At 43.0% G+C, this 13,878-nt stretch overlaps 1 protein-coding gene across 2 annotated transcripts in view; it reads right to left on the minus strand.

Annotated features, from left to right (window-relative positions):
- The window catches only part of grik4 (glutamate receptor, ionotropic, kainate 4), a 378,192-nt gene that overhangs the window by 17,993 nt on the left and 346,321 nt on the right, over positions 1-13,878 (minus strand). For both annotated transcript variants that reach the window (XM_085243381.1, XM_085243380.1), the window contains exons 13-14: positions 5,822-6,025; positions 984-1,097 (exon numbers count right to left, since the gene is read on the minus strand). In XM_085243381.1, the coding sequence (XP_085099507.1) occupies positions 984-1,097; positions 5,822-6,025 (318 nt within the window). The remainder of the gene's footprint in view (positions 1-983; positions 1,098-5,821; positions 6,026-13,878) is intronic.

Raw genomic sequence — 13,878 nt, forward strand, 5'->3', positions numbered from 1 at the left:
GCTCCATATCATATCCTCAGGCTGCCACCCGCCTGCCTGCTTCCCAATTCAGAGGTCACATGCTGCCCAGCAGCCCATTTAACGTAGCACCTGCTGCGAACGTCGATTGATTCTCCCCAACTGTTGCCGCTCAATTGAGTGCCTCACTGCCTCACCTATGGGTACTGTGCACAGACTATGGGAAGGTGACACGGTGGGAGATTTACAAGTAGTGGAGACAGGAGCAAGATGGAATGGGAATGTGAGTAAAATGCCCCTTTGGGATGCTACACTAATGTTAGCCTGCGCACGCGCTAGATCACCTCAGCACGGACTGTGGCCAGTGCTACTGTGGCCCCCACAGTGTCACCTTGGGTTTTGGGGGAGGACTGATGATTAATGGGCCACTAAGTGCGCAAACACTGGCTCATTTCCACCAGCACTGCTGTTGTTTCGCTGTTTCTTGCTTGGACTTGCTCTCTGCAGAGAATGGAGGGCATTGCTTGTGAGAATAAGATGGCGAAATCCAATCAGAGAACAAGCAGAAAACAACTGTGAAAGTGTTACATTTATCATTCAGTTCACACCATAAAATGAGCGATCTGGTGCTGGCAGAATGAGGTGGGGGGTGGGGGGCACGGAAACAAAAGGAGGAAATGGGTGGACAAAGGAAAAATGAAAAGAACTTGACACAGAGGAGAAGGATGAAGTGGCAAGTAATGTTGGAGGACAGGGGTAAAGCAGGAAGAGGACCCATGAAAAAACGCAGATGAAAGGGAAAACGAGTAGCTGAGAGGTAAAGAGGCAATAAGGTGTAAAAGGGGAGAAGTTGTGGAGGAATTTAAACGGACTAAGAGAGAGAAAAAGACTCTACAGGCCAGAAGGCAGAGTGCTTCTTTTCCAGGCATTAGACATGCCTGACAGCCTGCTGAGGTTTATCCGCAAGCTGTATGAGAGGCAGTTCGATCAGGTATAATAGGTGTGTGCGGGGGGACTTAACTCACCAGGTGGACGCGGTACATGATGCTGATACCAAGGGTCATGAAAGGCTTGGAGAAGTCAATCACCTTTTCACGCTCTGCTGTGATGGTCAGGCCTGCGACTGCCAGGTCTGCTTTCTGCAACAGGATAAGTAGTATTACTGCATGAAAAGTCCAACTCACACACAGCACAGCTCCGAGGCATGGCATAGTGTTTGTGACATACCCAATAATTTGAAGATTTTGAAAAAAAAGAAAGATGAGGATGACATAAGAAGTGGGCTACTGGTTTGCTAATTCCCTAATAATGCCCTTTTTGTATCCTCTAGGCTTTTTGTCCACCAATACGGCTATCCGTGATGGGGATAATCCAGCACTGGCATTGTGTGTGTGTTTGTGTGTGCGTGTGCAGTGCACGAGAGAGCTCAGGGTAACCATTGTGGCTGGCCAAGGGAGCACTGTCAAGACAAATCACTCGACAAAGCAGAGGCTAGTAAAACACAGAGACAGACACACACACACACACACACACACACACACACACACACACACACACACACACACACACACACACACACACACACACACACAGAAATGGTCAATGCAGCTGAATGGCTCTGTACTAATAATACAGGCCAGCAAAGTGCAACTGCAAGGGATTTTTCATCTCCCTGAGGAGCAAAGAGTGAAAGCAGCAATGCATTCCTCTTTGTCTGCTGCAGGAGGACTAAGAGGATTGGGGACATAGAGGGGAATGGGAGAATGAGGAGCAGGGAGCTGTGCTGCAGCACTGCAGACACTAGTCAAAATCCACAACATACTGTTTCTATGTCAAGGAACGAGGAGGGCATCTGACATACATAACATGCACACATCCAAGGCGCGTCATCCATTTCGATGTCATGTTTTTCTATAATCACTCTGACCTTCAGAAGAGGCCTCAAATGCTTCATCTAGAAACCCCCAGTCTGACTCCGTCTGTGCTTCAATTAATACTCTGCACTTCACATTTGCATCTCTTTAACCTCACGGCAGCCTTTACTCCACACTGAGGCCTAGTGTCTCTTGCTGCCCTACTCTCAGCCTGCAGGCGCTGACCCGAGATTATCATCTGTTCCCAGCCTCCTGTCTCGTTTCTGACCGCTGTTTGAAAGGCTGATTGCCTGCTCCCAGTGCTGGAAGGAATCCAAATACAGCAAATGACCATCGAGGCAATTTTAACAAAGAAAGTAACAGATCCTTTGAAAAATGAACACACAGTTGTAACATCAAGTGAAATATTTACGTGGCGATGGAATATTAATATTGATTACCGGATTCTTCTGCCTCCCTGCTGTTATGCCTTCTAGTATGTAAGAAAAGACAGTGTAATGTCGCCTGTTCAATATTGCATCATACCCGTTTCCACTTGCATTCAATCAGATCATGCTAAGCCAGTAAAAAGGATGCGAAACTGAACGTGAGAGATGAATTAAACATGACCCTTGAGGATTTAGCATTTGACTTAGGACTTTAAATTTTGGTCTTTAGAGATGCTGTATGTCTCTGTTCTCTAATCGCAGCACTGTGGATTAGGTAACCGGCACATACTGTACTTAGACTTGTGTCTGGGTTCTTCTTGGACTGACTCATTGTTAGCTTAGGCTGTCTGACACCCGTCAGACTAATCATCCTCATCCTCAATGAAATCTTGCTCAGTCTGAAAGGTACTGGCAGGGAGACGGGTATCTGTTGTCCAAAATATCCTGATGCTGTCTTCCTTTGCTCCTACCAAGTGTATAACACCCCTCTTCCTCCATTTTCCTTTCTTTACCTGTCCTTTCAACTTGTAGCCAAGGCCTGTATATTTTCCCACAATCCTCTTACACTGCCATCCTTCCTGTTCTTTTCTATGCCTTTAACCAAACACTCCGAAGCCTTTCTGTCTACTGTGTAACTTCCCTGCAGATGCCACCTTTACCATGAAAATCCCTCTCAACCATGCCAATCCACGGCTCAAGCTGATGTCAGAGACACATGTCGACTTCACCCATGGCCGTTCTGAAGGTCAACCTTCCAGAGGCAAGTTATACATGGATGTAGGGGGGAGATGGACTGTGACAATAACAAGAGCAGGCAGTGTACGCGTTACATACTTAATGGCTTTGCCCTCCATTAGCCCACAGAATTAAGACAGATCACCTCTTAGGACTGACTTAACACTTGTCTGTTTCACTCACCCCGCCCTCTTAATTTTTTAACAGCTCTTTTACTTCTTTCCCCTCTCCCTCTCATCCCTTATATGACCTTATCTGCCTGTTAACAGCCACGTACAGCAAATAATATAAGGGCTCACTCAGAGATTTAACAGCAACAAGACTGATCCAGGAGGAAAGTCTATTAAGGTCAGTTCAGCTAAAGCGGCTGGCAGGAAACAAGCCACCAACAAGCTGTGACTACTTTGAAAAATACAATACTTAAGCTGAAAAGGCCAACTGCTGAATGAAGGAAGGGGGCTATATGATATGAAGGAAATGTGCTGTAAATTATGTGAAAGCTGAGCAATACACTTTGGGTTTGTTTCTATGTTTCTCTAAGAAGAACAATACAGTGGTATCCACACAGCTATGGTGAAAATCTTGTTTTAAAGGAAAAGTTGTAAGTTGTAGAACCACCTTTAGGAACAGCTGGAAGTAATGGCTTTCTGCATGTCTTTGGAAGAATTTAGTCCACTCTTCTTTACAATGTTGATTCTGTTCATTGATGTTTGAAGGCCTTTTTTTATGCACAGATCTCTTAAGGTTCCACACAGCATGGTTATGGCTGACTTAATAACTGCAAGCCCAGGTCATGTGCACTAATCATCACCTATCGACTACCATGCTTCATGTTAGATGTTTGTGCTGATCTGCTGAGTGTGGTTTTTGACAAACATGGTGCAGTACATCATGGGCAGACTTCTTCACTTTAGTCTTGTCTGTCAAAAGGACATTGTTCCAGAAGTCTTGTGGTTTGTTCAGATGCAACATTGCAAACCTATGCTTAGACTTCTTTTCAGAGAGAAGAGACTTTCTCCTGGAAACCCCTCTAAACACTTAAACCTCTACAGCACAGTGTTGCCCTAGAGCAACAGAAAGTCTTTTTAAGCCTCATGACCTGTACGTGTGAAGTTAAATGATGGAAACCAATGAACCATGAAATTTTGCATGCCCAGAAATTCTTTTTGTTGCCTCGGGCAACGTAGTGCAATCAGGGGAACTTTGAGGGAGATTTTGATAACATTGTGTTTGTATGTAATGATATGTTATTTCATGCATTCGTGCGCAAATTTGTGCACATTTCACATGTTGCTGATGTGATGCTTCTTGCTTAGTGGGAGGCCATCAAAAGCTTTCTCCATATGAGCAACAACAGTTGCCTAGTCCTTGCTGGATCATTTCAAGTCAGTTTTAATTATATAGTGCCAAATCACAATCACATCAGATGGTATTCCACACAGTTGTGAAGTTTACATTGGGAAGGCTGTCCAACCACCTGAGCTTCCGAGTTGAAATGTGGTCCAAAATACAAAATTGCATGAAATCTGTGCAAAGAGTTCGAGCCATTAGTGGGATATCTCAAAATTATGACGACAGGAGGAAGAAGCAGAGTCCCAGAGCTCCCATTCCAAATCAGAATCTCATCACAGACAATATATTATAATATATCACTTTGGCCAACAGTATGTGATAACCCCATCACCCCAACCGATTAAGGCTGCCCCTCCCTGATTCTAGTTCTGCTGGAGGTTTCTTCCTGTTAAAAGGGAGTTTTTACTTCCTACTGTAGCCAAGTGCTTGATTATAGGGGGTCATCTAATGTCAGGGTTTTCTCTGTATTGTTGTAGGTTCGTGACATTACAATATACCACCTTGAGGTAATTGTTGTGATTTGGCACAATACAAGTAAAAATGAACTGAACTGAACAAGGCAAGATGCAGGGTTCCTGGGTGCACAGAAAAACCAAAAGTGATGTGTATAAAGTGTAATGCCCACCTCAGAAGAACTGTTTTGGTAAGTTTCACACAGACTGACAGTCTCACAACAGTATAATCAATATGACATGATATTGCACAATTTGAACCTAAGCCTGCATCAAATCATTTATGTAAATATGTTTCACGTCTTTTCAATTCTTTGTTTCAACATTGGTCGACATTTTTGGAAGATTTGCTGAGGTCTTTTTGCTTTCTAAAAGTTGTGTGATGAATTATGAGATAATAATTTTCTCTGTGGTTTTATACCATTGTTGCACAAAAAAAATATCTTGGCAATAAAATGGCCCGAAATGAGTCAGAAAATGATGTTCAGCATGTACCATCAAAATGTGTGCAGTAGAGGGTTCAGGCATTTAACATGCTAACTGAGGCCTGTAGAGTCTGAGATACAGCTCTTGTTTTCTTTCTTTTTTTTTTGTAGTTTCTCTAAGCATTGCATGATTTGACTCTGGGGTGAATTTACTTGGATGTCTGTCTGCCTGGGAAAAATGGCAAGTTCCTTTTACTTGTGAATCCTCTTTCTCAATGTAGAATGATGGACAGGAGCAATTACTTCTTTTATTGATGTCATTCCTTTTTGGCATTGTGTTAACACACACCTGAATGCTTCAGAACAAGCTGCCAAAACTTCTGCGTTTACAGAGATGCTTACGCTTGCTGATGATCCATTAATAAAACGCATTTGATTAGCAGCACCTGGCTGCTTAGCTTTTCACAGGACTGCATAGACACCTGTAAAAACTTTCTGTCTCACACATATGCGAAGGAGAAAACATAATCATTTATAGTGATATGGTTTGTTTGTTGGCAATATTATTGTCTATGCATATGCAAATATTTACATACTCTTGAGATTAACTCTCCAACCATGCCCGTCCATGTTCCGTTAGCTCCGGGAACACCGTAGACGCCGTCCCCCACCAGCCGGATGCGATACTTAAACTTGAGAATGTCTGCCAGCTCCTTCAGCATGTCCACACAGAAGCCCTCATAGCGGTCATTTCCCTCGAGTTCTTGGTGGTTCTGTCGGAGCATCACATACGGATTCTCCTGAAAAAAACAAAGGATTTGCGTTGCATTAGATCTCATGATTTTTAAGTGTGACAGCAATACAGAATTTTAGTTCTAGTTCTTCTTAACGTCTCTGTCTAAACCCCTTTACTCCTAAATAATGAAGTAATTGCCAGAAAATTATTATTTTTTTAACTGGAGTGTTAAAATACAAAAAATAAGTTAGTTATCATTTTCCATATATGAGTTAAAATTTTTACACTTTTTACTGTATTCAGCATTTTTGGGTAATTTATTACCAAATCACCCGAGTCTTCCTTTAATGATCAATATCATTATTTTACTAAGCCTATCTAAAGATTTTGCAATGAGCAAAAATGGTGGAAGCATCCCACATGTCCTTTAGAGGTCACGGTTCACGTTGTTTACTGCCTTCAATGAAAACTGAGATTTGTGGCTCTGAAGCAGAGCCAAGCACTGAAATCAGCAACAAGGCAGGAGCGTGCTAATCTGTTGTATTAACCAAAAACTGGATAGTTTTCTTCTGATATCAGTCATACACATACACCTATTTACAACCTGTCTTTTAGCGAACCAACTCTCTGTTCGGCTGTCTGTTTATTTATGTCTTGTTTTGTCATTTAGTTGATGCTGTAGGAAGATTTAAAGAGCCCTGCAGTGATGTATTTTGGAGCCAACCTTATTGTGCTATTTTTCAAATAATGCAACTGTCAGACTGGTGTGCTCAGGCTCCACTACATCACAAAAAAGACAGTGTTATGTACTTTTCCATCCCACTATCCCTGAACTTAGCTCGTGATTCCAGATAAACTAACTTTGTTTGGCAACTTGGCATCAAATAACGATGATTAAAGGTATCTAAACATTTTCTATCACTCTTACTGAAAACTAAAAGCTTTTTACAACAAAGAAAATATATGTGTTATTGAGTGCTTTTAACAATGCAGAAGGTTTTAATTGTAGCTTATTGACTCGTTTTAACATAAATGCCTTCAGCGTATAAGACAGCCACGCGTGTAGACAACTGTGACATGGTTCAGGAGGGTAAAGCATAAACAGGAATAAGTGGTGCTGTATTTCGAGAGCTGGGGATGGGAGTGAAATGGTTTTGTCACTGCCACAGCTGGAAACACTTTGTAGGGTAGCTGGTTGACTACTGACGAATTTGTGCTGAATTTGGAGGCACTTGAAAACTCGGTGCACATCAGGTGGCGTAACAGTTATTAGTACTAAGACTCGCAATGTTGTCATAGCAACTGTTTGGCTCCACCTGTAAGGAGGGGTGAGGGTGGACATCATGTTAATACTGTTGATTGAACAGCTTTGCTTCTTTCTTGGAGGAACCGGACAGTAGAACCAACGCTGCACATCCTGCACTGCTGTGATAAGACTGACAACAAAATGACTGCTGATCAGCTGCCTGTGTCTGCACCGCTCTTCCCCAAGAATCTGCATACGGATTCATTTTATCTAACCAGGCTCGCAGTTTGATTAAACAGACATGCTGTTCACTGACAACAGCCTCCAGTGTTTTATAGCAGCAAAACAGAAAGAAGTTGACACAGACAGGATTACAATATGCAGTAGTGTGAGAGTAAGTGGGTTGGCGCGTTTGCTAAAAGGTGAGACAATACATCTCACGGTGAACAGATCTGGAAATCACCTGATCCAAGTAAAAGGTATTGTTTGCAGCCAAAGCTGTAAAGCTTATTGTTGAATTGCATACTAAAGTTGTACAATTTACCAATGGGGCTCAGTCCAAAGTTTCAGGCACTGGACCCCAAATTGCTACAAGTGCACACATCTGTAGTTGTGTGTTTTATTAACAAAGTTTTTCAACCATAAAATAAATGCATGTGTGAATCAGAGGGTTTATAGTTCTGAATGATCTTATTAGCCCTCTGTTACACGTCCTAATGACTGATTGGTGACCCCACTCGTAACCACCGGTCTCTAAAGAAAAACATGTATTTCCCGAGCAGTTGGCAAGTGGTTATTGGAGGTTTCTGGTGACTGCTGGGAGTTGCTGTGGTTGATAAGGCTACAGTCAAGCAGGCATAGAGTCCAGTCCCTGACCCTAGTAACCACAGTTTGCATGCAAATTGCTGACTTGTCTATAACACTTGCTAACAACTCACTGAGCGGTTGTAAAGTTGTGACAAATTTTACTAGTGTGTGAATGTGTGTGTGAATGGGTGGATGACTGAATGTAGTGTAAAGCGCTTTGGGGTCCTTAGGGACTGAGTAAAGCGCTATACAAATACAGGCCATTTACCATTTGCTACTGCTTCTGTGCTAACCGTGGTTGGCAACCAGTTTGTAGCTGGGGGTCATTCATTTAAAGCACTTCAATTCCCTAGTGCGCGCACAACAAAACAAGCAGTGTGTCAGCCTCTGATGGTAATTAGTACCTAAAAAGGGACCTACTTCAACAACCTCCAACAAGACACAGTACTTTTCAAGACATGCAAGAAACCAGTTCCCACTAAAAGGGTTAAAGCAAACTTGTTTCACCACTTCAGGCAAAAGCACACCATTGAATACAACCAGGTTATGACAGCATACAGGGAGTGCAGAATAGGCAAGTTGTATTTTTGAGGAATAATTTTATTATTGAACAACAACCATGTTCTCAATGAACCCAAAAAACTCATTAATATCAAAGCTGAATGTTTTTGGAAGTAGTTTTTAGTTTGTTTTTAGTTTTAGCTATTTTAGGGGGATATCTGTGTGTGCATGTGACTATTACAGCTTGGAGTAAGACAACATGCATGAAGAGGATGATGTGGACAAAATACTCATTTGCCTAATAATTCTGCACTCCCTGTACAAGGATAAGATCACATCTGGTGATGTGTGACCCAGAAGTAAACAAATCACTCATCGACACTGGAGCGTTTGCTTTTTACACTCCACATGACATAAGTGCAAACGGTGGATAGAATTACTGATGCAGCTACATATTGTTTTGCCAATGATATGATATCAATCCAAGTGGTGGAAAAGGAGCAACTGGTTAAAAAACTCGACCAAAGATTGACATCGCAGGGAGGAAATATTTTTCAATTTCAGTTTTATTATGTGACATCGCAGGCTTGTGAAGAGTTACTGTAATTGCTACTGCTGCTGCTGGCACCTCCTGGCAATAAATTCACACTTTGAATTAGGTTGTCAGTCATCAATGAGTCATCAATGACAACAACTCACTGGAAGAGAAGGATGGGAAATGCCCTTAATCCGGTTTGCACTAATAATAAAAACAACTACAGATTGGGATTAAACAAAACAAAAACAAAACAGGTGACTGAAGAAGACAAACCCTCGGTACATCATGGGAATCCCCCAGCAGCCTAAACCTACTGCAAGAAACTAAGGGAGGATTCAGGGTCACCTCATCCAACCCTAACTATATTCTTTAGCAAAAAGGAACATTTTAAGACTAATCTTAAAAACAGAGAGGGTATCCGTCTCCTCAGTTGAAAATGGAAGCTGGTTTCACAGAAGACGGGCCTGAAAGCTGAAGGCTCTGCCTGCCATTCTACTTTTAATAAAATAACTAAATAAGTCCAGAGTCTGCGAGCGAAGAGCTCTAATGGCGTGATATGGTAATAAAGTCATTAAGATAAGATGGGGCCTGATTATTCAAGACCTTGTATGTGAGGAGCAGGATTTTGAATTCGATTCTGGATTTTTACAGGGAGCCATTGAAGAGAAGCCAGTATAGGAGAAATATGCTTTCTTTCTAGTCCCTGTCAGTATTCTTACTACAGCAGTTTGAATCAACTGAAAGCTTTCAGGAAGTTTTAAGGACATCCTGATCCTAGAAGTAATGAATGAACTAGTTTTTTCAGCATCACTCTGAGACAGGATGTTTCTAATTTTGGGCGTTTCTAGTTTTGAAGATATTGCGCAAATGGAAGAAAGCACTCCCACATATTTATTTAATATGCACATTAAGGACATATCTGGTTCAGATTCCTCACAGTGTTACTGGAGGCCAAGGTAATGCATCTGGTTAGATACCATATTTCTATATTTTTAAGCCCGAGTACAATAACCTCTGTTTTATCTGAATTATCTGAAGCAGAAAACCAGAGGTCATACAGGTCTTTATGTCTTTAAGACATTTCTATTTTAAGACATCTGGCTTCATGGATAGATAAAGTGGGGTGTCATCTGCATAGCAGTGACAATGTATGCTATGCCTTCTAATGATATTGCCTAAGAGAAGCATTTATAATGAAAACAGAATTGGTCCAAGCACTGAACCCTGTGGAACACCATAATTAGGTAACACTTTATGCAATCTGTAACCTCAGTGTGTGAAGAGGACTCTCCACTTACATGAACAAATTGGTGTCAATTAGATAGATACAATTCAACCACTGCAGAGCAGTACCTTTAATACCTACAGCATGCTCCAATTGCTGTAATAAAATATCATGTTCAACAGCACTGAGCGCTGCACTGAGGTCTAGCAGGACAAGCACAGAGATGAGTCCACATTTTGTACTGCTTTCAATTTCTGTGCGCACAGCGCGATCATACACTCGGTATGACAGACAGACGCTTCTGGAGCTACGTTCGTCAGCCAGTTCGGACTTTACAGCGGGTTTCGACTCCGTGGACGCTCTGCTGCCTGGGATCCTTTGTTTACTTGCGCGACATAGAGGGTAAACAAAGAGGGGGAAACGCGGAGTTTTGTGCCGAATGCGACAGAGAAACAGCAAGCCACCTCTCCCCAGCATCCTGCTCGCGAATCTCCAGTCTCTGGACAACAAACTTGACGAGCTGCGTGCACAGATTAAACACCAACAAGACATCAGGAACTGCTGCGTTCTGGCCTTCACAGAGACATGGCTGGAGCCCAGCGTCCCCGACTGCGCCATCACGCCGGATGGATTCAGTGTTTACCGGGGAGACCGAACGAAGGACTCAGGCAAGAAAAGGGGAGGAGGGGTGTGCTTTATGGTTAACTCCTTGTGGGCTAGAGATGTGTGTATCTTAAAAACTTACTGCTCTCAGAGCCTCGAGCTGCTGACCATTAAAGTCAGGCCTTTTTACCTCCCGAGGGAGTTCAGCTCAGTTCTCCTCTCAGCTGTTTACATTCCTCCACACGCTAATAAAGCTACGGCTATGGACGAACTGTATGACATCATTACTGGACTCGAGAACAAAAATCCAGAAGCTGCCTTTATTGTGCTGGGTGACTTCAACAGAGCCAACATGAAGAAGGTTCTCCCCAAATACTATCAGCACATCTCCTTCCCCACAAGAGGTGATCAAACATTGGACCACTGTTACACTCCATTCAAAGAGTGCTACAAACCCCTCCCCCGCCCAGCTTTTGGTAAGGCAGACCATTGTTCTGCTGCTGCCTGCATACAGACAAAGACTGAAATAGGAAAAACCAGCTTCCAGGGTTATTTACAAATGGGACAGTGAGGCTGAGGAGGTCCTGCAGGACTGCTTTGACACAACTGACTGGCAGATATTTGTGGATGCAGCTGATGGCAACATCAATGGCACAGACTCTGTCATTGGATATATTGGAAAGTGTATGGATGATACCATCACAAAAACCACTGTCCGCATATATCCAAATCAGAAACCCTGGGTAAATAAAGACGTTCGCGCCAAGCTAAAAGTGCGGACCTCTGCCTTTAACTCCGGGGATGCTGATGCATATAAAGCAGCCAGGTACGACCTCCGAAAGTCCATAAAAAAGGCCAGAAAGGACTACAGGGAAAAAATGGAGTCCAGCTACCACAGCTTTGACACCAGGCGACTGTGGAATGGACTGCGCTGCATCACTGACTACAAGAAGGTCAACACAGGCAGTGTTCAGCCCACTGCATCTCTTGCAGACGAGCTTAACAACTTCTATGCTCGTTTTGACGCAGACAACAGAGAGCAGATCCTCTACCCTCAGGAGGACAGTGAGGCTGCAACTTTAACTCTGAAAACAGAAGCTGTGAGATGGACCTTTAAAAAGGTAAATCCTCACAAAGCTCCAGGACCGGACGGCATCCCAGGCCGGCTACTCAGAGTGTGTGCAGACGAGCTGGCAGAGGTGTTCACCAACATCTTCAACCTCTCCCTGAGGCAGTCAGTGGTCCCCACGTCCCTCAAAGCATCCACCATCATTCCCGTTCCCAAAAAATCAGTGGTCTCCTGTCTGAATGACTACCGTCCTGTTGCACTGACATCCGTCATCATGAAGTGCCTGGAGCGGCTGGTGAAAGGTCACATCTGCTCCTCCCTCCCTGACACACTGGACCCTCTTCAGTTTGCCTATCGGACAAACAGAGCCACAGAGGATGCCATCGCCCTGGCAACGCACACCACCCTCACTCACCTGGAGAAAGGGAATACATATGCAAGGATGCTCTTCATCGACTACAGCTCGGCATTTAACACCATCATCCCCTCGAAACTTGCCACGAAGCTCGTCGACCTTGGGCTGGGAACACCAATCTGCAGATGGATTCTAAACTTCCTCACAAACAGGCCCCAGGTGGTGAGAGTTGGTAAGCACACCTCCTCATCACTCATCCTAAACACAGGTACGCCACAGGGTTGTGTGCTTAGCCCCCTCCTATATTCCCTGTTCACACACGACTGTGTTGCTAAACAAAAGTCCAACATCATCATCAAGTTTGCGGCTGACACAACCATCATAGGCCTCATCACAGACAATGATGAGACGGCCTATAGAGAGGAGGTGATGGCACTGTACGAGTGGTGCCTGGAAAATAACCTGACTCTCAACATCAGCAAAACTAGAGAGATGATAGTGGACTACCGGAAACGACCAGTCAGAGAACACCAGCCCATCCACATCAACGGTGTCAAGGTCGGAAGGGTCAGCAGCTTCAAATTCCTTGGAGTCAACATCATTGAGGACTTCTCCTGGACCCTTCACACAGACACTGCTATCAGGAAAGCTCGCCAGCGGCTTTACTTCCTGAGGAGGCTGAGGAAGTTTAGCATGAATGCCAACATCACCTCAAATTTTTACAGGTGTGCAATTGAGAGCTTGCTGACGAGCTGCATCACAGTTTGGTACAGAAGCTGCTCTGCCAGCAGCTGTAAATCACTACAGAGGGTGTTGAAGGCAGTAGAGCACATCATTTAGTCATCTTTTCTCTTTTACCATGTCTCTCTAATATTTTGCTCCTTACTATTTTTCAATTTTTTTTTTATTATTTTATTTTATTATATTTTCTCCTACTGTATTATGCTGCTGAGTGACTGCTGCTCGTCAAACACATTTCATTGCAATGTTGACCCTGTGCTAACTTGCATATGACAAATAAAACTGAAAACTGAAACTGAACTGTCAGAGGCCATAAGAAGATCATTTGTAACCTTCACTAAAGCTGTTTCTGTGCAGTGATGAGCTCTGAAACCTGACTGAAACTCTTCAAATAAACCATTCCTCTGCAGATGATCACTTATTTGTTTTCCAACTACACTTTCAAGAATCTTTGAGATAAAAGGAAGGTTAGAAACTGGTCTATAATTACAATTGAAGAAAAAGAGTCTAAATAAATATCAGTTGTATGGAAAGTAGCTGTACATAATGTTACATCTGTGAGATGGTTGCAAGTAATTTTTTCTCTTATGGCTAAAATATTAACAAGACAACCTATGTGGGAGTAGCGTTCAGGTAGCTGTTAGCTCATTAACATCTTTTAACTTTAAAACCAGTCTGGCCTTATGTAACATCAGTAAATCCTTTCATTTAAGTGTGCATGAGCGATAATATTAACTGCTGAAGCTTAAGAGCAACTTGTAGTCACTCCTCCCTACAATTGCATAGCAAAGAAACAGTAACTTGAAAGAATGAATGTATTGGTTGCTGCTAC

Source organism: Mchenga conophoros, linkage group LG14 (assembly GCF_057382185.1).
Source record: "Mchenga conophoros isolate Kocher_MC1m ecotype Shallow Benthic linkage group LG14, M_conophoros_male_GT1.1, whole genome shotgun sequence".
In the NCBI taxonomy this organism is placed as follows: Eukaryota; Metazoa; Chordata; class Actinopteri; order Cichliformes; family Cichlidae; genus Mchenga; species Mchenga conophoros.